At 36.6% G+C, this 24,761-nt stretch overlaps 1 protein-coding gene across 1 annotated transcript in view; it reads left to right on the forward strand.

Annotated features, from left to right (window-relative positions):
• Cpq (carboxypeptidase Q) overlaps positions 1-20,281 on the forward strand; it is a 437,300-nt gene extending 417,019 nt beyond the window's left edge. The window contains exon 8 of the mRNA XM_015485985.2: positions 19,814-20,281. Coding sequence (XP_015341471.1) covers positions 19,814-19,977 — 164 coding nt within the window. The 3' untranslated portion in view covers positions 19,978-20,281. The remainder of the gene's footprint in view (positions 1-19,813) is intronic.
• The last annotated feature ends 4,480 nt before the right edge of the window (positions 20,282-24,761 follow it).

Below are 24,761 nucleotides of genomic sequence, written 5' to 3' on the forward strand. Positions count from 1 at the left end.
AATGTTTAATAATAACACCATAAAGGGCAAGGGAGAAGAAATAGAAGATTCTTAAATATGTGAAGTACATGATATTTAATGAAGACTGTGATAAGTTAAAATGAAAGTGCTATTGTCACCATTCAAAAAAAGATACATTAAAATAAGAATGGCAAAAAGAAGAAATAGAAGACAAATATTAAGGTGGTGGGTTTAAATTAAATCATATCAATAGTTACATTAACATAAATGAACTAAACACGTCAGTTAAAAGACAGAAATTATCAAGCAATTAAAAAAGTCTGATCCCATTATATGCTGTTTACAAAAACCACATTTTATACATAAAGGCACTGGTTAGATGTAAATTGACAGAAAAAATATATACAACATTTTTTGAATATGTGAAAGCTACCATAACTGTACTGCCTGAAAAAGTAGGCTTCAAAATAAAGAATATTATAGAGGAGGAAGGACATTTCATCATGATAAAATAATCTATTCATCAGTAAGACATAAAAATGTTAAATGTGAATGCACCACATTGCAAATCTTCAAAAAATATATGAATGAAAAATGGACAGAATTGAAAGAATAGACAAATTTATAGCTGCAGTTAGAGATTTCAATATCCATTTCTCAGTAATTGTTAGAACAAATAGATAGCAGCTCAGTCTGGACATGGAAGATTTGTCAACTGACTTGATGAAGCTGGTGTTATAAAACCCTGGGCTCCACAGTAGCAGGACACACATTCTTTTTAAGTACAGATGGAGCATTCACCACAAAAGATCACATGCTGGGTCATAAAAGCAATCGCAAAACATTTAAAAGGACTGAAATCATGTGTAGGATGTTTGCCGACCAGCATGGAATTGAATAAGAAGTCAGAAGATGTAAATTGCCAATATCAGGTATGAAATAGGGCACATCATTGGTATGTCATTAAAATGATATTAAGAGTCAAATATACATCAATAAATTCAATGACTGATGACATGAGCAAATTCCTTAACCATCACAAATTACAGATACCTATTCAAAGAAGAAATAAAGAACCTACATAGCCTATAAACTAAACAAATTGAATTACTAGATAAAAACCTCCACTGGAAGAAAACCCCAGGCCTAAGTGGTTCCCTAGTTAATTATATCAAACATTTAAGGGATAGATAATAACAACAGTATACAACAGCCATTAACAGAGGAGAAGGTAAATATTTTTCAACACATTTTGTAGGCCCATATTATACTGATACCACCACTAAACAAAGATATAGCAAAACGACAAGCCAATATCCTTCATGGACATAGAAAAATCCTTAACAAAATAGGAAATCAACTTTGGCGATATGTTGAAAGAATAATATATGATGTCCAAGTGGCATTATCTTAGAATTTAAGGTTGGTTTAACATTTTTTAATCAATCAATGCCCTTGTTTTAGTCAGCTTGTTTGCCATTGTGACCAAAAGACCTGCAAGAGTGACACAGAGAAGGAAAAGTTTACTTGGGGCTCACGATTTCAGAGGTCTCAGTCCATAGACAGCTGACTCCATCTGGGTCCGAGGTGAGGCTGGACATCATGGTAGAAGAAAGGACTTCAGGGCATGGAAATCAGGAATTGGAGAGAAAGAGCTCTTCCCTCAACAAGGACAAAATACAAACCCAAATTCATGCCCCTAGGGACCCATCTCCTCAAGCTATACCATACCTGCCTACAGTTGCCATCCAGTTAATCCCTAACAGGTGATTAATGCACTGATTAGTTTAAGGCTTTCATAATCCAACCATTTCACCTCTAAACTTTCTTGCATTGTCTCACACTTGAGCTTCGGGGGACCCCTCATATCTAAGCCATAACAACACTTCATCCCACTTAAGAAGAAAGGAGAAAAGTATTATAATTTCAGGAGATGCACAAAAACATTGAACAACATTCAATACCCATTCATGATCAAAAAAAAAAAAAAGAGGCAGCTTTGAAAATCTACAGTTTATTTATAAAAGACCAATGATGTCCTCCAAGATGGAGAATAAGACAGGATTTCCATTCTCAACACTTCTATTCAACATTATACTGAAGGTCCACCTAGCACAGTTAGGCAAGGAAAATAAATAAAGAAGTACAGGCTGGAAAGTAAGAAGTAAAATTATATTTATAGTTAAACAACAGGATTGTGTACACACAGAATCCTAAGAATGGTACAAAAATATGTCAGTAGAATTAAGTAAATTTAACAAGGTCACAATATACAAAAATTAAAATGTATTTCTGTATTCTAACAACAACTAGCAAAAAAAAAATCACATCAAAGAACATGAAATACCCAAGAATAAATTAACCAAATATATGTGATATTTGAATGCTAAAAATCACAAAACATTTCAGGTAATTTAAGGGATACCGATAATTGGAGATGCCTGGTAGTAATGGGTGGAGAGACTCAATGTGGTCAAGAGTTAGTTCTTCCCAAATTGATCCATAATGCTCTGCAATTGCAATTGAAATTCCAGGAGACTTTGTTGTAGAAAACAATGAGCTGATTCTAAAGTCTATGTGTGTTGGGGCTGGGGTTGTAGCTCAGTGATAGAGCACTTGCCCAGCATGAGTGAGGCCCTAGCTCCATCCTCAGCACCACATAAAAATAAATAAATAAAAATAAAGTCTTTGTTAAAATTCTACAAACCTAGAACTATCAAAACAATTTTGAAAAAGAAAAAGAAAAAGTTGCAAGACTTCCTCTATCTTATCAACTTACAATAATCAAAGTAGGATGGTATTGACATAATGGCATAAGGATAGACAGATAAATGGGATAGAATAGAGCCATCCATTTATGGTCATATTTTTACAAAAATATAAGGTTATATTTTCAATAGGAGAGAGAATAGTCTTTACAGAATATAGTGCTGAAACAGATAACCTTATGGGAACAAAATGAGTCTTAACCTTACCTCCACACCATACATGATAATGTACTCACAATCGATCACAATCTAAACATAAAATCTAAAACTATGACAACTGTAGAAGTAAATAGAGAAGAAATATTTTTGACCTCAGGTTAGGCAAAGACTTCTAACATACATTATTTAACACCTTAACCATTAAAAAGAATTAATACAGTAGACTTCATCAAAGTTAAAAGCTTCCACTCTTTGGAAGACATCATTAAGAAAAACGCAGGAGAAAATACACCTACCTGACAAAAGACTTGTAACATTTACAACTCAATTAAAAGGCAATAATTTAATAGAAATGGCAAACTGTTTTCACAAATACTTCAGGAAGATACATGTATGCCTAATTAAGTACACAAGAAGGTGCTTGACATCATTAGTCATTCTAGAAATACAATTAAAATGAAGATGAGTTGTTGCTATGAACTCACTGAAGTGGCCACAAGCAAGCAAATAAACCATCCAACCACACGGATGAATTTCTACAAAATTGTGCTGAGAAAAGAAGCTGAACAAAAGAGATTAACTATTGTTTGATTCCATACATGTGAGAGTCTAGAAAAGGTAATCAACAGTGACGCAAGCAAATCAATGATTTCCTGAGGCTGGAGCAGGAAAGAATGGAAAGGGGACAGGAGACAAGGCTCACCGCCTACAGCTTTCACCCTTAACATGAAATATATGAAAGCAGCACAAAGTACAAAAGGTCTGCAGACCCTCTCGCTCGACTCCTGTGCTTATGATCATCATTATTACCTCAAAGCCAAAGTTTACTCATCTGTAAAATGAGGGTAATAATAATTATAGAATCACTGGGAATATTGATAAGATAATGCATGTAAGTGTTTAATACAAGGCATGGCTCATAGAAAGTACTTAGTAAGTACTAGCTATGATAATAGTTATGGTTTTGTTCCTTTTTTCATTATTAAACCATACGTTATTTTCTCCCAAGATGAAAAGTGGGAACGCTGGCTCCCAGCTTCCTGTACCTGCCCATCCTGAAGCATCCTGTGCCAGGCACTCATACCCCAAAACTATCACTACTGCATTAAATCAGGACCCTGGGGGTGGTGAAGCTGTTTTCTTTTCAAGCTTCATCTGCAGAGTCTCAAGCAGTTTTCAATGTGCTTTTATTTCCCGGTGGGCCTCATTTCCACCAAGATATACTCGCCTAGATTGCAAGTTCCATGAGAACGAGTACATGGAAAGTTAAGCCCACCATGGATTCCCCACCGCCTAGAAGGGACTTGGCACTTAGTTGGAAGGAGCTCAATAGATAGATATCAGTTGAATTAATATGATCCCTTTTCCACAAACCATCTATGCAAGTCATGTGTGAAAGAATCTGCTGGTGACTGCCTTGCTACAGACGCAGCCATGAGTGAGAAGTTAATATTGTGATCGTTCTGGGTAGCCATTTAACCTATCCACAGCAGCTGGAAGATCATTCCTCAACTCTGTGAAATTAAACAAGAAATAATTCATGCTTCATGTTCCGTGTCTTCCATAATGAGGTCTTCTTACCAGTTTAATTAGTTAATGAAGGACAGCACACTTTCTACTTTCTGTCAAGAATCCTAAAAGCTTTTGAGAAAAATGACTCAGGATGTGAAACAGCAGGACTCCTGGAAACTATTTCAGGGTCTGTGGCAGAGAATCTCAAGCACTGATACCCTTACCCCATTGTTCTGGAGTTTGAGTATGAATAATGGAACAGCTAGTGATATGTTAGCCCACTAAGTACCATTAGCTTCCTTCATCATCAACCTTTTTTAATTTTTTAATAAAAAAATTAGATTGTAGTTTATCTCACCACAAAAACATTTAATCAGATGTGGTTTAATTGCATTTTGGGTGACTCCTGAGAATTACCACTGTTTCTTTATTGTAAGGATTGTCCTGAGAGAGTCATCCATAATTAACACTGGGAATTTAGATACACTTAACTGTTAAATTTGCATCTCAGTTTCATAGATTCTCCATAAATGCTTTGTCATGGGCCAGGATCTCTTCATGAGCATTGGTATTTAATGTATATTCCTTGAACCAACATTTTGCTTTAAGTGAAATGTATTTGCATTAAAAGCATATTCATTTCCCCAGGATCCTTCTCACACATTTATTTTTCTTTGTTTTGGTATTCACAAAGCTTTTCGTGTTTAGCTCATTTATTCTCTTGCAGCATAATGATTTTTAGAAGGTTTGGTATTTAAAAAAAAATGCATCCCCTTATCAATAGTCCAAGGGGCTGCATTTTGCTATTAAAAGGGAAATTTCGAGGTGACCAAAAACAACAACACATTATTTGCATAAATAAAAGGAAAGCATATTAGAGTAATTGAGCTAATATTTACCTGATTTTTCACCAGTGTCAACATCTTTCTTTGTTCCATCTTTAAGATTTATGCTTTGAGACAAGGATTTTTCACTGTGTTTCTGTCCTTGTAATTCTTTCCTCAGAAACTGATTTGAGGGAAACCTCAACTAACATGTCATAACACTATCCAAGTAGTTTGTCATCTCTTCGTGACCAACTGCCTTACATAAAAGCATAGACACACTTACTTTGGATAAATCAATGTTGTCTGGCCCATAAACAAAAATGGAGAAAAGAAAGAATCCAGAAGCAAAATGCAGATCAGTTTTCTAAATTGGCCTGATCTGGCTCTGCACACAATTATGTGACACCATCCTGAACATGAGACGTATTATTCATTAGTGTTCGAGCTTTGTTATATTTTAATTTATCCTTTAAGATAGGATTTCTTTTAGTAGGAAAACTTTCTTTTATTTATCTTCTACAATCTATGGTACAGCATATCCTGACCTTGACACTGTGGTATTAAGAAATGAAAAAAAATCCCATTTCAGTTCAGACGCTTGGTCCATCCAGTCCATAATTCTGCTTCTGATGATGGTCCCCTGAGGCATTTTATGGATGGTGAGGCTGCCCATTTTGACATCACCCCTAAACTTATTGAATGCTCCCTCTCCAAAATAATTTCATTTCTCTTTGAAACCCAGCATAGCTTAATCACTGTGTATTTACACTGGAACCCTTTAAAAGGACAATTTTAGCCTGCCCTACTTCTTGGTAGGATAGTGCAGATTCACAGCATTTTATAACTGGAAGGGCCCTGACAAGTTCTCAAGATTGATTCCAATTCCAAACAGCTTCAATCCTCAAGTAGACCTCCTTATAGAGAAATATTTGTTTCTGTTCTTTGTCTCATATCCAGTTAATTCACTATTCAGAGCAAGTTATTCCCTCAATCCCATAGCAACTCAGCCTTTTTGATTATTAGTATAGTTTTACCAAAGTTTCTTTGAATAGTAAAACATCCCTTTCTCCTTGCCTCCAACCATTTCTTTTTTCCTACATATTGGAAAGAACTGTCAGTCAAGACTTCCTCTTATAGAATACAGGATTTCTTTTCCCCTACAGATTATATGCATAAGCGCTAAATAATAGACTGTGGATTTATAAACTCTATCGGCTCAGCCATGTGGAAGTAAAGGTCACAGGTCAGGGATTTCTAGATTCTCCCTCTGGCCACTCTCATTTTACTGAGTGTCAACAGTTGGCCTCAAATACCATAATCATTGCACTAGGGCCAAGAGAATTGGGACTCAAGTTCTGAGCTCCACATCACCGGGCAATTCTGCAGTACTGCCAAACAACCTTGCTGAATTATCCATATTCAGAAAACATCATGTGTACATACTTCCCACATGGCTAATTCCTTTGTTTCTGCTTGCCAACAGAATGGGAGGTGGGCACGAAGAGGTGGGGACAAATTCAAATTCCGTTTCTGCTAAAACCTGCCTTCCACCACACAGTGGCTTTGTAACTTCCATGCTTTTCTAGACAGAAATTTTTTTAAAAAAATCTATTTGAACATAATTATAAAAAAAAAAACATGGTGGTGGTAAAGCTTTCATTATAAATGCCTCCCTGGAAACAATCTTTAGGGTCTTTTCAGGTCCAAATACCCATATGCATTGAGCATTCACATTGAGCTCTGTCAGAACAGCTTTCACTGGGGTTTTCTTAGTGAGCATCATTCCCCAGGTATGAGATAAACCGCAGAAAGGTATTTATGAAGATTCACACTGGCTCAGGAGGTGAAGAACTGTATAGACATCTGGCTGGGAGGGAAGAATAGGAATAAATTCTGTGTGGACAAAGCAGAAAACCAGTATATTGGGACTAATAAATAAACATGAGTATGATTCCAAATCACCCCATGAGAAAAAGTGCCAATATTGTTTTTTTTTTGTTAGAAAACAAAAAAAGAAAATCTTAAGGAGTGTTTGTCTTGAAATACATACGGCATGACATGCATTTAAACACACACACACACATGCACACACACACAGCTATAAACTCAAAGATAAGGAGCCCAGAGTCATGTGAATGGCAATAAGCAGACCAAGGGAGAAAAAAGAGTATTCAAATGGGGGTCAGGGTTAGAGAGTAGGTGATGAAGAAGAGACCAATTTTACACACACAGGCACATGAACATATGTACATATCTTCATACATAAACATGTATTTATATCTATGTGTTTATTTCCCCCAACCCCACTCATACATGGGAAGTCATCCACTACATACAGGGGGCCACAAGCTTTCTAAATGAAGGCCAGTCCTTATGTTAGTGACCAGTTTGTTCAATGTTCTTACTTATTAGGGTAATCATGGATAAAGTCATGGGTGGTGATTTTGTGAGTCAATCAAATTTTACAAAGAAACCTATGAAATCTATGAATGTGATTGTTCTTTTAAATTTGTGTAATGCTTTTCACTTTTTTAAACTTTTTTTATTTGTTGATAAACCTCTATTTTACTTATTTGCATGTGGTGCTGAGAATCAAACCCAGTGCCTCACACATGCTAGGCAAGCACTCTACCACTGAGCTACAACCCCAGCTCAAATGTGATTGTTCTTTTAAGCTTTGTAGGTGGGTGGTAGTAAAGTAAAATTGTCTGGGATATAAAATCATGACTTTAATGCAAATATAAATTGAACACATCAAATATTTTACTCAATCATTGACTTATACAAAAATTAGTAAGATGTTGAGACCAATTCAAAGAGCTTTTGAAAAGTAGAGTTTATACAATTAACTAAACAATTAGGAAAACTTACTGGGTTAGACAAAATTTGCTTAATGTCTTAGAGGCCAATGAACTGTAACCTCTGGGATTATTTGTTCTATGGGACAGATCATTTTTATCTCTTCTAGGCACTCATAAATGAATATGCAAGTTTTGTAAGTCTGGAACATTTAATCTATAGTAAGTAGTGAGTCAAAATAAGTGCATGCTCCTAAACACCTTTGGGTAGTCTTGGCCCCTGGGTGAAATTGAGAGGACATGCTATCCACCATTTTACCTTGTTTTCAAGTTATGAATAATTTCCTTAAGAGTGGTAAAAGTAGGAACACACTGTAGTACATGGGAGAGTATCCAGATCTCAGCTTGTATATGTAAGTAGGTGCTGACGTGTTTTCGGTAGGGAGCACCTATTTATCATTGCTCAAGACAGAAGGCAAGAATAGATTCCCAGAAAGTGGGACTTATTTATCAAATTTGCTATAGGAAGGGAGAATAAAGCTAGGCCTTTTTCCCATTAGAAAAAATGTCTAATAATTCATTCATTTATCTGTTCAGTGGTTCAACACTCATCTGTTGAGTATTTGTTATATATCAGGCATTGAGGACTGCAGTGAAAAAGACAAGGTCCCTGCTCCTAAGAAGCTTGCATTCTAGTAGATAAAATAGGCAACAAATAATAAAACCATCACAGAATAGGTATGGTTTCAGGTAACCTAAAGGCCCATCAACTGATGAATGGATGAAGAAACTGTGGTACATATACACATGGAACACTATTCACCCATAAAAACACTAAAATCCTATTAATTGTAACAGTACGGATGGAACCGGAGAACATTATGGTTAAGTGAAATAAACCAGGCACAGAAAGACAAATACTCCATGATCTCACTCAGACGTAGAATATAAAAGTTGATCTCATAGAGGTCAAGAGTGGAATGGTGGTTACCAGAGGCTGTAGAGAGGGGTAGGAGAGTTGGCGAAAGGTTGATCAATGAGCAATAAGTTATGTTAGGTAAGAGTAAGAAGCTCTGTTGTGGCATTGCACAGTGGGATGACTGTAGATAGCAAGTATGTTCTATAAACCTTAAAAAGCTGGAAGAAAAAAATATTGAATGTCCTCAACAGGAAGAAATGATTTATGGTTGATGGTATAAATATGTCTAAGCTAGGGCTGGGGATATAGCTCAGTTGGCAGAGTGTTTGCCTTGCATGCACAAGGCCCTGGGTTCAATCCCCAGCACCACACACACAAAAAAATGTTCGGCCTGATTTAAACATTACCCAATATAAACATCATATGGTGTATTGAAACATCATATGATGCCCCCTTATTATGTGCAAATTTTATAGTTTTGTGTATGACGTTTAAAAATAAAGTAAGATAGAGCCAGGCATGATGGTACATGCCTGTAATCCCAGCGATTCAGAAGACTGAGGCAGGAGGATTGAAAGTTTGAAGCCAGCCTCAGCAACTGAGTCCCTAAGCAACTTAATAAGTCTTTGTCTCAAAATAAAGATTAAAAAGGGATAGGGATGTGACTCTGTGGTAAATCACCCCTGGGTTCAATCCCTGGTATCAAAAATAAATAAACAAAATAAATAACTATGAAAAAGAAAACATAAAAGAATTAGAACAAGGGAGATACTAAGTGACCAAAGGTAAGGGTGGACTTTATATTAAATGGTCAGGGGAATCTCAGGAGGATTGGTAGGCCCACAGTGTGTGGCCTAGCCCAAACTGAGGGATCTATAGGCCTCATTCATCTTCTGACAAATGGTCCCAGACTGCTTATGTCTATTTTATGAATGTAGCTGTTTCGTGGTCCAGTGTATCTCCAACAAAAATTCCCATCCATGAGGAGAAAATGGGCACAGAGACTCCTGAATCTGAATCCTATTCCTACCACTTACTGCTATATGACTTTAGACAAGTTACTCAAATCTATTTTTCATCTGTTAATGACATGTTATGATCAATTCCTCCTGGTATCATTGGGAAAATTAAATAAAATAATGTTTAAAGCTCTAGGTACATAGGAAACACTCAACAACTGGTAACTACTCTTATTCCCCGATGTGGAACGTCTTCATGTAGTACTGGTTAGCCTTGCTAGTAGCGTAGTACTAATCACTGCTATCACATACTTCAGGACCCCTCTGACCTCGAGGTTCCCCAGATGTATTGGTGTTGAGTTAAAACACGTGGTCAAAATTATCCCAGCAGCCAGTTCAAGTTTTGCAAAGAGATGGAAGTTACACAGTCCCATGGCACACCTGAAATATTTTAGCACAAGCTTTTCGGTCCTTGGATAAATGAAGAGTCTGGAAACTAAAATAACAGTACTTTAATGGAGTTTTGATTTGGGATTTTTTCCCTTTCCTTTCCATTCCCATCTTTCCCTTTGTTTTCTTTTCCTTTTTCTTTCCTCTTTTGAGTTGTCTTCTCTTCTGGGGAGCTATGGGTTCGGAAGCTATTAATTAACTACTCCTTATTCTAATTTTCAATAAGATTTAGTAGGGATTAAACTACCCCCTTGAAAAGAGGGATTAAATGTCTACAAAGTCCACGATTTGATTTTCTAATTGTTTTGGTAATAATGGTTTATTTCACTTGATAATGTTGCTGAAAAATAATAATTTTAATTAAATTCTAAATGTATTTTTAGCATTTTATGGATCCTAGGGAGACTAAGTTTTCTTGTAGAGAATATGGTAAGAACATAACATTCTTCTCTAACTCCATAGTTATTATGATCAGGGGAATGCCCATGATATATTCCATTGCAATTCAATTGCGCACCCCAGACAGCTCAAGATCTGTTTATAAAGGAGAAAAAGATCTTCCACAGCTGCTTGCCTCTGACTGCATCCTTCACGCTGTACCACAGCAGACATGGATGTGCTAAAATAACAGACTTGAATTTAAACTTTTAAAGCTCTCAAATGTCTTTCAAAATCGTTCTCATGACACAAATTGCTTAATTTTCCTACATGAAAACTCACTGATTACAGATCAGTGAGAGTCAACACACGAGAAGAGGCTATGTAGAATCTTTGTATATTTGCCCACCCAACTCTTCAGGAACTAACAGGATTCAGTCTGGTTCTGATCCAATGGAGGTCATGGTCATTACTGTACTCTCCTTATGGAGATTGAAATCCACTGTGAACAGTATGGGGCAGCTTGGGAATTTCTTATAATATTCATTGGCTGGTCATCACCCTGTCACACAGCTGGAAAATATTTTCTTTGAGATGAATGTTTATAAGAAAGAGAGGGAGAGGAGGAAGGAAGAAGGGAAGGAAGATGACAGCAAATAATCCAAATCAGAGTCATATAGAATAGACCTCACCATCCAATTGTTCCATCTTTAAGAATAATAATAATTAAGTTCTTGAAGAACTTTGATTTATTAAATTAGAATGTTTATTCTTCAACTTTTATTTAATTGATGATGATGCTATATATATCTGGGTCATCCTTGTGGAAATACAATAACTCTAATAAATAATTTATTGAGGGCCTGGGGTTGTGGCTCAACAGTAGAGCACGTGCCTAGCACATGTGAGGTTCTGGGTTCGATCCTCAGCACCACATAAAAATAAATAAATAAAATAAAGGTATTGTGTCCCACTACAATTAAAAAATATTTTTTAAAAGAATTTATTGAGGGCTGCAGTTGTGGCTCAGTTGTAGAGCACTTGCCAATCACACGTGAGGCACTGGGTTCAATCCTCAGCACCACATAAAAAATAAATAAATAAATTAGATCTATTTTTTTAAAAAAAGAATTAGTTGAATACCTACTATCCTCACGAGCATCTTGGAAACTGAGTTTCGATAGCCCTATTTCATGATGGAAGAAATTCAAGTTGAATGGCCTTACATGATTCTTGCAATGTCACCCAATTAGTGAGCAGAAGGTTTGAATCTGACCCTAGCCTCCCTATCTCTAACCCCTCACTCTCTCAGCTCTGTCTCCCTTCTCCTTGGCTGAAATGCTGAGGAGCATGTCTTCACATCTTGTCCTTCCAACCTCCCTTGGAAATCACTAACAGCAAACTGCCCAAATAATGTTGTAGTTTATTTCCAAGAAAGAATATTAGCCTTCAGAGCAGGCTCCTTCTATCAGCTTTCTACTTCTAAAAAGCACTGCAGGATTCTCTGTTCAGAGCTCATATACCCGTCAAAAGAGAGTCCACAATTTATCCCTCGTGATGGTTAACATCCCCCCACGCTGATGTCAGGTGCTCTCAGAAATTGAAATGCAGGAATTCCCTTGATGCCAGTCTGTTAGATCAGTAGCTGTCATGATAAGACGTCTCCTCGGAATTACAGGGACAAAGCTGTGGGACAGCCACCAGGCCACCCTCACAGCTTCTGTGCTTATCAACATCCTCACTGGTGGTATCAGATTTTCCAGGGTTGTTTTAATTCTGTAGAGTGATCGTGGGAATTGAGAGGATCTCTGAGGAAGTGCCTTCCTTAAGTCATGAGTTCTAAAGGGAGGTCGCCCAAACCCTCCCGTCTGGCAGTCAAATTCCTTCAGCCAGGGACAAGGAATTCTGGAGGCCTAAGGAGGACATGCGCAAATATTCCTTGCCTCTATTTTTTCAATATGGGATTTGGAGTCCTTTCCTGTCAATCACCATTCAGTGTCTTTTAGAAGCTCCAAATGGAAGGAAAACAGCTCTGGTGAACCACACTCTGCTGGTATTAAATGTCCCCTCTTGTTTCCCAATATCCATAATAACATTTCGTCCTCTGTCCACCCTCAGTGACTTCCATTTGGGGAAACATCTTGACTCTGTCCTTACTTTGTGCATGAATTTGACATTCACTTGATGCTCTCAGAAGTCTACAGAGTGTGTGCTCCCTACCAGCTTCAACTAATTCTAAAATGTCACGGTTTCTGTTAAAATGCTTCCAGCGACTGCCAGAGTAAGCAAACAGATTTTTCTTTTCCTGTGTGTGCTGTGAGCTCATGGCATGAAGAAGCTTTTGGTTTTAAAGTGGACTTCTGGTCTTACCATGGGAAGGGTGGTTATCTTTATCCACTTACCTTCCTGAGAATTTCAGAGGATGAGATTTCAGCATCTGACTGTGTACGTCTTTCCCAACTTCTCCTCACCTCCATGGCAGTCCGACAGCTCCTCCTCCACGTGTTTCTGGAGCATCTCCCCAGGGTTCAGCTGCCATCACTGAGCCTTCCCTCCTCCCTCTAGCTGCCTGAGGCTGTGCACTTGTGAACTATATTCAGTCTGTTTTCAGGCTCAGATTTAGGACCTTCCACAGTCAGTTGCTGACTTCATCTACTAATAATTAGTCCAAGTTTTCCCCATGTCCCCCACATTGGGGTACTGAATATCCTAGTCACCCAGAATACATGGGTCCTTGTCTGTCTGTTGACATCCTAAGTATCAGTGCTGAATATTTCTCCACTTTCTTCTACCCTGGAGATGAACTCTTATGGACTACATTAATGAGTTTCCCTTGCCCTCTGGGTTATGACTGGGCTTTGCTAAGGGGGAGCAGGAGGATATTAAGAGGCACTAGAAGGGGACTGAGTCCCTGACTCCCTGTGCAAATAACTACAGCTCCTCTCTACCCACTGTAACTTCAGCATGTCTATCCTCCTGGGCTCTAAGTGCTGGGCCATATTGGCTCATGCCTGTAATCTCAGCTGCTTGAGAAACTGAGGCAGGAGGATTGCAAGTTCAAATACAGCCTGGGCAACTTAGCAAGACCCTGTCTCAAAATAAAATTTAGAAGGAACTGGGGATGTAGTTCAGAGGTATAGTGTTTGTCTATTATGAATGCAGCTCTGGGTTCAATTACCAGTACTGCAAAATAATAATAATAAGAAGAAGAAGAAGAAGAAGAAGAAGAAGAAGAAGAGGAGGAGGAGGAGGAGGAGGAGGAAGAAACAATTCTCCAAGTTGCCTTCTTAAAATGTCCCATCTGTTTCCTACAAGAACTCTGACAGGTACAGCACACTACAGGCCCAGTTTGTTCAGGAAATTTGCTGATTTTCATTCAGTCAGTAAAAAAATATATTTTTTTTTCATCTTATATTTGGTGCTATATTGTAGGCATTAGTGACAGAATGTGCAGCAAAACAGAGGTCCTGCCTTCAGGAGGTTACAGTGTAACAAGGGAAATGTGAAACAGTCAATTATAACAAAGGATGGGACAAGTATGGTAAGGGCTGTATGGAGAACACACAACATGGGGACTTAGTCCAGGGGTCTGAGAGGTCACTCAGTGACACAATCTCTCCACCGTTTCTTTGTCCTTTTGTTGTAGCACTCAGTGCATTCTATGTTGTTATTACTCATGTACACATTTTCTCTGCTCCCACTGAGCTTTGTGAGAGCTTTTGGAGAGCAGAGGTTGTGTCTTTTTACCTTTATGTCTGCCTCAGGCCTTAGCCACTGCCTAGAATATTGTAGAGACTCAATAAGTGTCCAGTCAAATTGGACTGAAACTTCAGAACACTGTGGACCTCAGCTCCAGCCCACCACTGAGGGCTTTATGATATCAAGCTGGATGATAATGAGTTCCAACCCATTCTGAGCTAGGGAAGTAACAGAAAACAGTCTTTATAAACTAGTGTAGAAAGAAAATCATTGCACAGGAAGGAGCCTTCTAAACATGAGCAAAGAATTTGATAGATATTTTCAACACACTCTGTTTGGGATATTTGCCAATAGGCATAGGAGCCATTAATTGGGCTAATAGCTGAGTTTTCTGTTATACTTTTCTTTCTTTTTTGCCCCACTCACTTGTGTTCTGTTTAATAGCACCATGGCTGAACTCAGCATGGAATGAAAGAAAAAGAGGCAAACGCAAACTGTGCTCCAGAGCAAGGAGATTGGGAGTGTGTAGGGGCAAACCCTCTTGTGAAGTTTTTAAAATTTAGGTTAGGAGAAAGTCCACTCAACATCCTGAGGCAGTGAAGGTCTGCAGAATGAGTATCCAAGGACAAGAAGTGGGAGAAGAAAAGAAAACCCTGACAGTGTGGTTACCAGAAGTTCATAGAAATGTACCTCTCCTTCCCCAAAGGAAATGTTGAATAAAACAATAATTGTCTTTTTATAATATATGGTTTATCACAAGGCAAATAAGGGAACTTCTTAGAGGTAAGAAAGGATAAAGTGAGTATCCACAGAGATAAGAAAGCTTATGTGTCAATTCCTGTTTGCCTAGAGCAAGGATTGTAAGAAGCAGAGAGTTCACCTAGAACAGGTGCAAAATGTGGGGCTGCTAGTATCCTCAGGTAATGTATTAATTAACTTTAGACTTATTAAGATAAATATGTGACGTCTAATTTCTACAGTCTCTATTGGAAGAATTAAAATAAACTGTAACTTCCAAACGGGGGTACGGACTGGGACAGGGGAATGAGAGGAGGAGGCAAAAATCAATGCAAAAGGGGCAAGAGAGAAAGCAAAAAGAATTCTTTTAATTTTAAAAATGAACAAATTGAGAGCAAAAGTTAAGATTGTATAAATGAATCCAATTTAACAATAATCACGATTTGCATAAATGGATTATAGTCTCCAGTTAAAAATCAAAGATTCTTAAACTAGATTTTGAAACTCACTTATAAATTATTCGTAAGAGAAACCCCTAAGAATATCAGGACAGAGAAAGACTGAAAGTAAAATGAGGGGGAAAGGCATACTGGGGCCACACTGCACAAAATGAAGTAGTGTTGCTACATTAAATATTAGGAAAAGCTAGTACTAAAATGTGTAGGCTTCAGTACAAAAGGAATTACAATATAGAGACAGGGTCACACGTAATAAAATTTCAATTTCCCAGGAAGACAGAATTCTGTATTTATATACCCCTAATAGCATAAATTTTGAAATATATAAAAAGGAAATTGCTAGAACTACAGGAAAAGGAAACATGTCCAAAATCACAGAGGGATATTTTCACACATCTCTCCCAAAATCGATGGGTAGATAGACAATGAATCAGTAAGGAGTTAAAAGGTTTGAAGATCACAATTAGCAAGCTCAAGCTAATGGACACACACAGAGTCCTGAGAGCACATTCTTTTCATGTAGTACACTTGAAACATTTATGAAAATGATCGTATTATAGACCATGGAGCAAATCTCAGCAAAATTCAAAGAATGTGTCACTTTGTCTAATAGTTATGTTAGAAGTTAATAATTAGAATTAAGTTAGAAGTTAATAACAAAATAAAAACAAGGAAACTCCATACTTTTTGAAAATTATTGTTAAAAAACGTTCAAACTCATGAGTCAAAGAAAAAAATCAAACTTGAAATTAGTAAATATACATGTATATATATAATTGAACAATCATGAAAATATTGATCAGAATAAAGTTAAAGCACAGTTAAGAGTAAGATTGTGGCCTTCCTGCTCATGCTAGAGACAAAGAATATCTGCAAAATAATAAACTGAGGATTCAACTCAAGAAATTAGGGAAAAAAAGAAGTTAGAAAAAGAAAATAAACCAAATAATGGAAATAATAAATCTAAAAGCAGATATCAATGAAAGAAACCCTATTGTATAATAGAAAGTACCTGAAAGTTGTTATCTTTTTTTTTCCTTCAAAAAGCCAACAAAAATTATAAACATCGGGAATAAAAAAGAGACATCACAATAGGTCAGCGAACATTGGCAAAAAATAAAAACAGGATATTATTGACAATTCTTTACTGATTATTTTGAATATTTGGTAAACTCTTAAATTCCTAGCAAAAATGTAATTTCCAAAATTAATTCAAGAAGTACAAATCCAAACAGCCCAAATTATCATGAAAGAAATTGAATCCTTAGTTAAAATTGTTACCATAATGCAAGCATCAGATTTATGTGGTTTTGTAAAAAGTTCTACGAAATAATCAAGAAATAAATAATTCTAATCGTACATTAGATTCCAGAATGTAGAGAAAGAAGTAACTCCATTTTATGAATCAGATATACGCTTTTCACTAAAAGCCGGTAACCATAAATAGAAAAGGCGAATTTGTAAATGTACAATTTACAATAACCCCAAAGCATATAAGCGATCCAGGAAATAAAACCACCAAATAAATGTACAAATTTTTGTACTATGAGATTTTTTTTAATTACAGAATACTTAAGTAAATAAAAACACACATCAGTACACCATTTTTATCGATGAGAATACACAACATCCTAATAAAATGACATAGCATTCTCCCTGAATAGATACATGGATTAACACAACTCTCGTCAACCCCCCCCCCTTTTTGTTTTGGTAGAATGTTAAAATGATTCTGACATTTATCTGGAAAAGCAAAGGTTAAGAATAACCAAAATATTCCTGAAGGAGAAGGAAGGGAAGGTGAGGGAACTTGCCCTGGCAGATGTCAAGGATTAGCAGGCGATAGCAGTGAAGATAGTGTGGCCTCGCCACAGAGGTCAGCCAGCAACCACTGCAGCAGAATTAGCCCAAAGGAGCCTTCACTTTTTTTTTTTTAATAAACTTTTTTTTCTTAGTTGTAGATAGGCACAATATCTTTTATTTTATGAATTTATTTTTATGTGGTGCTGAGGATCGAACCCAGGGTCTCGCACATGCTACGTGAGTGCTCTACCACTGAGCTACAACCCCAGCCCAAGGAGCACTACATATAAATAAATAAAATAAATGTTCATTGACACCTAAAAAATTTAAAAAAAAAAAAGAAAGACCCTTCACTTTTAAGGAAACTCGATACAAGACAAAACTAATGCTGCAAGTGATGGCAAGGAGGATGCACTAGTTAAAAATGTTCCCGAACACCTAAAACGTAAAAGTAGAAGCCTACCTTGTATCCTGCACAAGAATCCATTCTAATTCTAGATAGATGGAGATCTTAAAAGTGAAAATCCAAACTTTAAAAATTTTACAAGAAAACACAGGAGAATTCTGATTCTGAGAGGTAAGGAAGCATTTCTTAAAGAAGACATGCAAAATGAAAATCATAAAGGAAACAATAAATTCAACTACATTGAAAATAAAAGCATTTAGTGATCAAAACACATGCTAAACAAGGTGGGGAAAGTTTGAGTCACAAACAACTGGAAAATAATACATATACATATATATAGTGTCACAAACAGATCAAAAACATATCATATCACAAATCAAGAAGAAACAAATAAATCAACTGAAAAATTGTCAAAAGACCTGAACAGGCATTTCACAAAAGAGAAAATATAATGACCAAAAATTCATATAATAGTATGTGCTCATTCCCATTAATAATTAGGAAAAAAGTAACATTTTACACTCGCCAGATTAGCAAAAATTACTTTGACGATACCAAGTGCTGGAGAGGGTTTGAGGCAAGAGAAGGACCCATATACCGATGTGGAAGTGTGAATTGAAAAGGAAAATCTTTTGGAATTACATGGTAAATTGAATACAGGCATACCCTACAGTCCAGCAATACCACTTTTACATTTTGGCCCTAGAGAATCTGGATGGCAACATTTTCCAGTTATCTATAATAATAGATAACTGGAAAAACCTTAGTACCCAATGCCAGGAAAAGGGATAAAGACAGTGAGTAAAGAATAGCAAAAAGAAAACAGAACGAAAGAAAGAAAAGGAAACAGTACAGCTATATATGATAACAGGTAGATTTTACATGTTTGAGTGAAAAAAAAAACAAAATGAAGAAATACATCTGAAGTATATGGTTCAAAAGCTGGCAATATTATAGCGTGTGTGTGCGTGCATGCGTGTATGCGTGATTAGCACACACGCAGGGCAGGATCATGGGAACCTCTGCAGGAAGGAAGGGATCTGAATAGGAAGTGGGGGGATTAAAAAAAATGGCCTTCAAAGACACTGGAAATATTTTCCTTGTGTTGAATTATGGACATATGTGTACTTTTTATATCATTGCCCTTGGTAATATACATTTTTGTTCTCTGCACTCTTCTATATGTATGGTGTGTTTCATAATAAAACAAACTGCTGGAGGCTGAAGAATTGCAACTATCCACAAGATGGGCCTAGTAGGTTTTCAAGGATGAGCAAGACTGGAAGTTTCCCTGAGGCTCTGATTCAAGACTAAAACTAGTGAAAAGTGAGAAGAAAGCTTTTAAGTGGGGCAGAGACTCCTGCTGGTGTCCTTGGAGGTTGCTGGGTATTTCAGGACTGCAGGAAGTAAACGAGTGATTTGAGGAGGAAAACTTCAGTAAAGGAGTATTGACTTTCTTTTGTATCCAGGAAGGTACATTACTTACACTCTTGCAGACACAAAGATGCTCTTTTATAAATATGAAGACATCTGTATCAGTGACTCATACAAATGAAAGTTTATTTTCCCTCAAATGGCAGGGAGTCCAGAAGTAGGCAGGACAGAGTTCGTTGGTTGGTTAGCAGTAGATTCTCAATCCAGACTCTGCTGTCTTTCCACTCTGCCATGTTGAGCTTGTGGGCTTTTTTGCCCCTGGCATCTCCTAACTTCTCGTCTGACTTTAATGCAGCATTAGAGACGTTTTCCCAACTCTTTTGTCAGCAAAGCAAAGGTTTTCCAAGAATGTGCCCACAACCTGTCCCTCATATCCTCATAGTCAGAATGTTGTCACTTCTTGCTGCAAAAGAGCCTGGGGAAGTACTTATTTTTCCACTGCAGCTGGTATATAGGAGCAGACAAAGGGAGGGGGTAAGGATAGCAGTGGTTTCTCAACAATCTATCAATATTCCACTCAGAATTCTTTCTCTTTTCTCCCCAGGAGCCAGTCTACGTGATGACTTATATAAATATTTCGCCTTCCATCACTCCCATGGAGACACCATGACCGTCATGGATCCAAAGCAGATGAACATTGCTGCTGCCGTTTGGACTGTTGTCTCTTATGTTGTTGCAGACATGGAAGAAATGCTACCCAGGTCCTAACAATAATGAGGACCAGGGCACTCTCATCCTTTCTAGCCAGGAATCCTGGGTCTGCAGCTTCAAGAAACTGTCCTTCGCAAAGCAGATTTATATGATTCATCTTCAGAACAGAACACAACTTTTTTATACTTTCTGTCATGCTCTGTCTTAATGCTTCCCGGAATGTTTCTAGAATAAGGAATAACCTCCATCACCACCTAGAATTTCACCATATGGAAGGAATCACAAGGAGGGCATTTCTTTATGCCACCTTTTAAAAATATTATTTCTACTTTGAAAATAAATGCTGAATGAATCTTTGGAAGACCTGCAGTTTTTATGGGTTTGCTTATGAATATTAAATATAATGATCGATTGTTACGTTTATGTTATTTATTGAAGGAGTAGATGAATTACAAATTCCTCTTAATATCTTAATTGAATGTATGGATGCACTTGGCTTTCTAACTTGCACATGTTTATAGTATATGAGCTTTAAATGAGATATGGAATTTTTAAATTAGAAAGAAAGAAAGATGTCCCCATTTGGAAAAAAAATCAAGGATGTATAATCCAATTACCTTATTAAATGTGAGTACTAGGATCCATTATTAGATAAATAATAATGCCTATACACATGTACATTTTATATATTTCACACACTTGAAGGAAGTTATGGCTTATTTATACTTTATTGAGATTGAAGCTGAAGAAAGAGCAGATAATATCTTCATAGGGTTCTATAGAGCAAAAGCAATTGCCCTCATCTACTCTACAGACAATCTCTACTATTCCTTCTATACAATACCAAGTATTAAATAAAGAATTACAAAATATACCCCAAAAGGCAAGAAAAAAATAAACTCATTGTCAGAAGAGAAAGCAATGAAAAGAACTGCATTTAGAGGCAACCCAGAACTTTTAACTATCAGAGAGGGCATTTAACATAACTGTGATTAATATGCTAAGAATCTAGTGTGAGAAGTGGACTATGCACAAGAACAGAGAATTTCAGCAGAGAGATGAAAACTATAAAACAGAGTCAAATGCAAATACTCACATAAAAAATACAATGACATAAATTTAAGAATTTTTCTGTTGGCTCATCAGACTAGACAAGGTTGAAGAAAGAATCAGTGAAACTGAATACAGGTCAATAGAAATTATTCAAATTAAAACACTGAGAGAAAAAAAAAGAGAGAGGAAAAATATGCCAGAATGGATCACCCAAGAACTATAAGACAATGTCAAAAGATCTGATATACATGTAATGTAATTGGATGACAAGAAGGAGTAGGAGGAGGGGAAGAGAAAGGCGGGAGGAGGAGGAGAAATAATCAGTTTTGTTAGTAATATTTAAAAGAACTGAAAGAGTAGGGTCTTTCATTTCTGTCAAGGTAGCAGACCAATACTCTGGCTTTTTAATACTGAAAACAGCTAAAAATGCTAGATAACATGAGACTATATGAATGTGGTGATTAAAAAGATGTGAAGACATGTCCCAAGAGAGATACACGGAGCATTCAACCATCTTTCTCTTTGAGAAAATCTGAAGAATGGATGTGGAAAATCTAAATCTCATTTTTTTTCAGACTTTTCAAGCTTGGAGAACTGTAAACAAATCCCAGATCCTGCCACATTAGGGATACTAGAAAATTCCAACAAAAATGAGACCTAAAAAGATTATACCTCAATACCACAGTGAACTAAAAATAACTCTGAGGGCTTCAAGGAAAATTACCACAAGTAAATAAGTAAGTGCTGAGTAGAGGGTCCCAAGAAATTTCCATAGATACAGTTACAAAAAATATGAAGTCACAAGCAAAAGCAAAAAACAAACTGGAACCATAACATTCTGAACTTTCACTCAGAATGCAAACCAAAAATACCACAACAGAATTAACCCACAGTGTCCTCTGATAATTGGAATTTTTAGGCTGAGTGTTTTTATAAACTATTTCCATCAGGTTTAAGGAAGTAAAAACTAAGGGATTGAAAATAAAGAGCAAAGGATTATGAAAAAATAGCATATTGTAAAAAGAACTAAAGAGAGCTCCTAGAAATATGGAATATAAGTGAAATTTTAAAATTAAGGGACCTATTCAGTGAGAAATCATGAACTAAAAGATTATAGTTAAGACATTAATGAATGTGTAATGTTTTGAACAACCAATAAAAAATAAATAAAAAAAAATTTTTACTCAGATATTTGATGTTTAAAAGTAATCTAATCTACCATATATCAATGATATCTTCATAAAGCTATGATTTTAACATCTATGACTTTTTTTTCCTGGATTTTTTAAGTGTAGGAAAATAAAGAATTTATTCTTCAGGAAAAAAAAAAGACATTAATGAAAATTTACCTCAGAAAGATAAATATTTGAAAAATATGAAAGGTTAAGAATATATAATATATACATGATATATAATATAATAAAAACATATTTATACACACATGTATACACATATACAAACATACACATATATAAAGGATAAACTTACATAAAGAAATAATCTTACATAAAGAAATAATAGATAGAAAATGTCAAGAAATAGTGAAATATATCAGTCACAGAATCAAGAAACTTGATGAATGCCAGAAAGAATAAATTAAAAGATATGAAGAGATTATAGGCCTCAAAATGCAAAGAGAAAGTATTTGAACTCAGAGAGAAGAGATGGATTATCTTAAAAGATGCAATAATTAGACTCTTAGCTAACTTCTTAATAACAACAACCAAACCAGAAGTCAGTGAAATTTCTTCAATCTGCTGATGTAACAGGGGGTCCCTGTTATGTTTTGAGTTCAACCTTGAATGTGTTTTTTCCTTCTTTCTTTCCCTCTCTCTCTCCTTTTTCTTCCTTCTCTTCTTCCCCTCCCAAACCACCAAGGAAAACAATATTTATGTTCTTCCCTTAATGTTCTTCCCACTCTAGGTCAGGTTATCTGTCCTTTAACTCACTGACCACAAGAATGGAGAAATCCACCCCTGGGAACTGGTACCAACAGGTCTGAGCCTTGGCCCTCTCAAGACCACCAGCTGGACATTAGTTGATAATCATAATGATAATTACTGATAATCCTACTCAGAGCCTAGTCCTTGAATTCCCCCTTTAAAATCCCTGTTACCCCTTGAGAAGAGGATCAGCAAGCTTTGGGACCTTAGTCCACAGCCCTCCTCCTTTGCAGGAAAATTAATAAAGCTGCTTTTAATTTTTTCTCAAAAACTTTTGTTCTTGTTATTTGGTATGGCACCAGGGACAAGCACTGAACTTTTGGTATCACTGAGAGACAAATATCTACCTCAAAATTCTGTGGTTGCTGAAAATACTTTTCAAAATCAAGGACAAAATAAGGATATTTGCAGAGCAAAAACTGAAGAGAATTTACCACCATCATCTTCACTAAAAGAAACCTGCCAAAGTGTACTCCCAGCAAGATTAAGTGATCCTAGAGTGAACCCTAACATGGAGTACAAGCTGTCCAGGAGCCTGGGTCTCAGCCCAAGGCTTGGTGTGCTCTTTCAGGTCTGTGAGCAATTACAGACCCATGGTGTGGCAGGCGTCCTGAGAAAAGACTGCCCTCCCCACTCCAGACAGTGCACAGTCATTGTAGGCTGGTTTTCCAGAGGGAGTTGCAGTCGAGGCCTCAGGCCTCCTGGGCCGACCATGCTCGCTTGCATATCTGCATTCTTATCCCAGATTCCTCCATGAGGCCTCCTATTCTTATGAGGAAGACACTTTCCTCCCCTCTGACTTCATACTTTTCCACCTCTGCCTTCTTTCTCCCACTGCTCAGTTCCGTATGCATAAAAATACCAGAACTCTTTTGTCCAGGGCTCCTCAGCATGGAGGTGCCTCCCCACCACATCCACACTGTTTCACCTGACCCTGCCCTGGTGACATTCTCTAGCGAAAGAAGACAGAATATCAGGTAACTGGCACCTATTTCTGCCTCTTGCTTCTGTTCAGTGAGTGACTAAGTCTTGTTACTTCCAGTTTGCTCATTGTCCTAATGGACCATCTCAACCTACCAGTCTGATAGAATTTAATAGGAAAAAAAAAGGTGGTAACAAATATGGGTCAAATAAAACAATGATAATGTGATATTTGAAAAGAAAACAATATGGGGACTGGGGTTGTGGCTCAGTGGTAGAGTGCTTGCCTAGCATGTGTGAGAAACTGTGTTGGATCCTCAGTACCAAATAAAAATAAATAAATAAAGCTATTGTGTCCATCTATAAATAAAAAAAATTTTTAAAGGAGACACTTAACTAAGAAACATATGGATAAGAAGGAAAGTTATTGGATTTAATGGTCTAAGGTGCTTGAAATGCCCTAAAAGAGAATAAAGATATTGTCTAACTTCAGGCTTTGTTAAGTTAGATATGAATGTTAAATTTTCTAAAGTAGCCACCAAAAAAAATCAAATTAGAGTGTATAACAATAGAACAACCCCCAACACATGGAATGAGAACAAAGGACTACCAAATTTGACATTGAATTCAGAGACTACAATGCCACTAATCAACTAAAAAATATTCTTGATTACCCCAATCCATATAGGTGAAATATTGAGAAATAAGAAATGACTAAATTCAATTAATAAGGGACTACTAAGTAACCCATAAGACACAGAAGAAACCATTCAATGAAATTAAAACATTTACAACTGAATAATAGCACACATAAACATCTCTATATCAAAACTTGTAGAATGCAGTTAAGCAATTTGTTGGAGGCATGTTTATAATTCTAAAAGATAAAATAAAAGGCGGAAAAAAAGAGAGCTAATTCAATTT

Source organism: Marmota marmota, unplaced genomic scaffold, assembly GCF_001458135.2.
Source record: "Marmota marmota marmota unplaced genomic scaffold, marMar, whole genome shotgun sequence".
NCBI classification, from domain to species: Eukaryota; Metazoa; Chordata; class Mammalia; order Rodentia; family Sciuridae; genus Marmota; species Marmota marmota.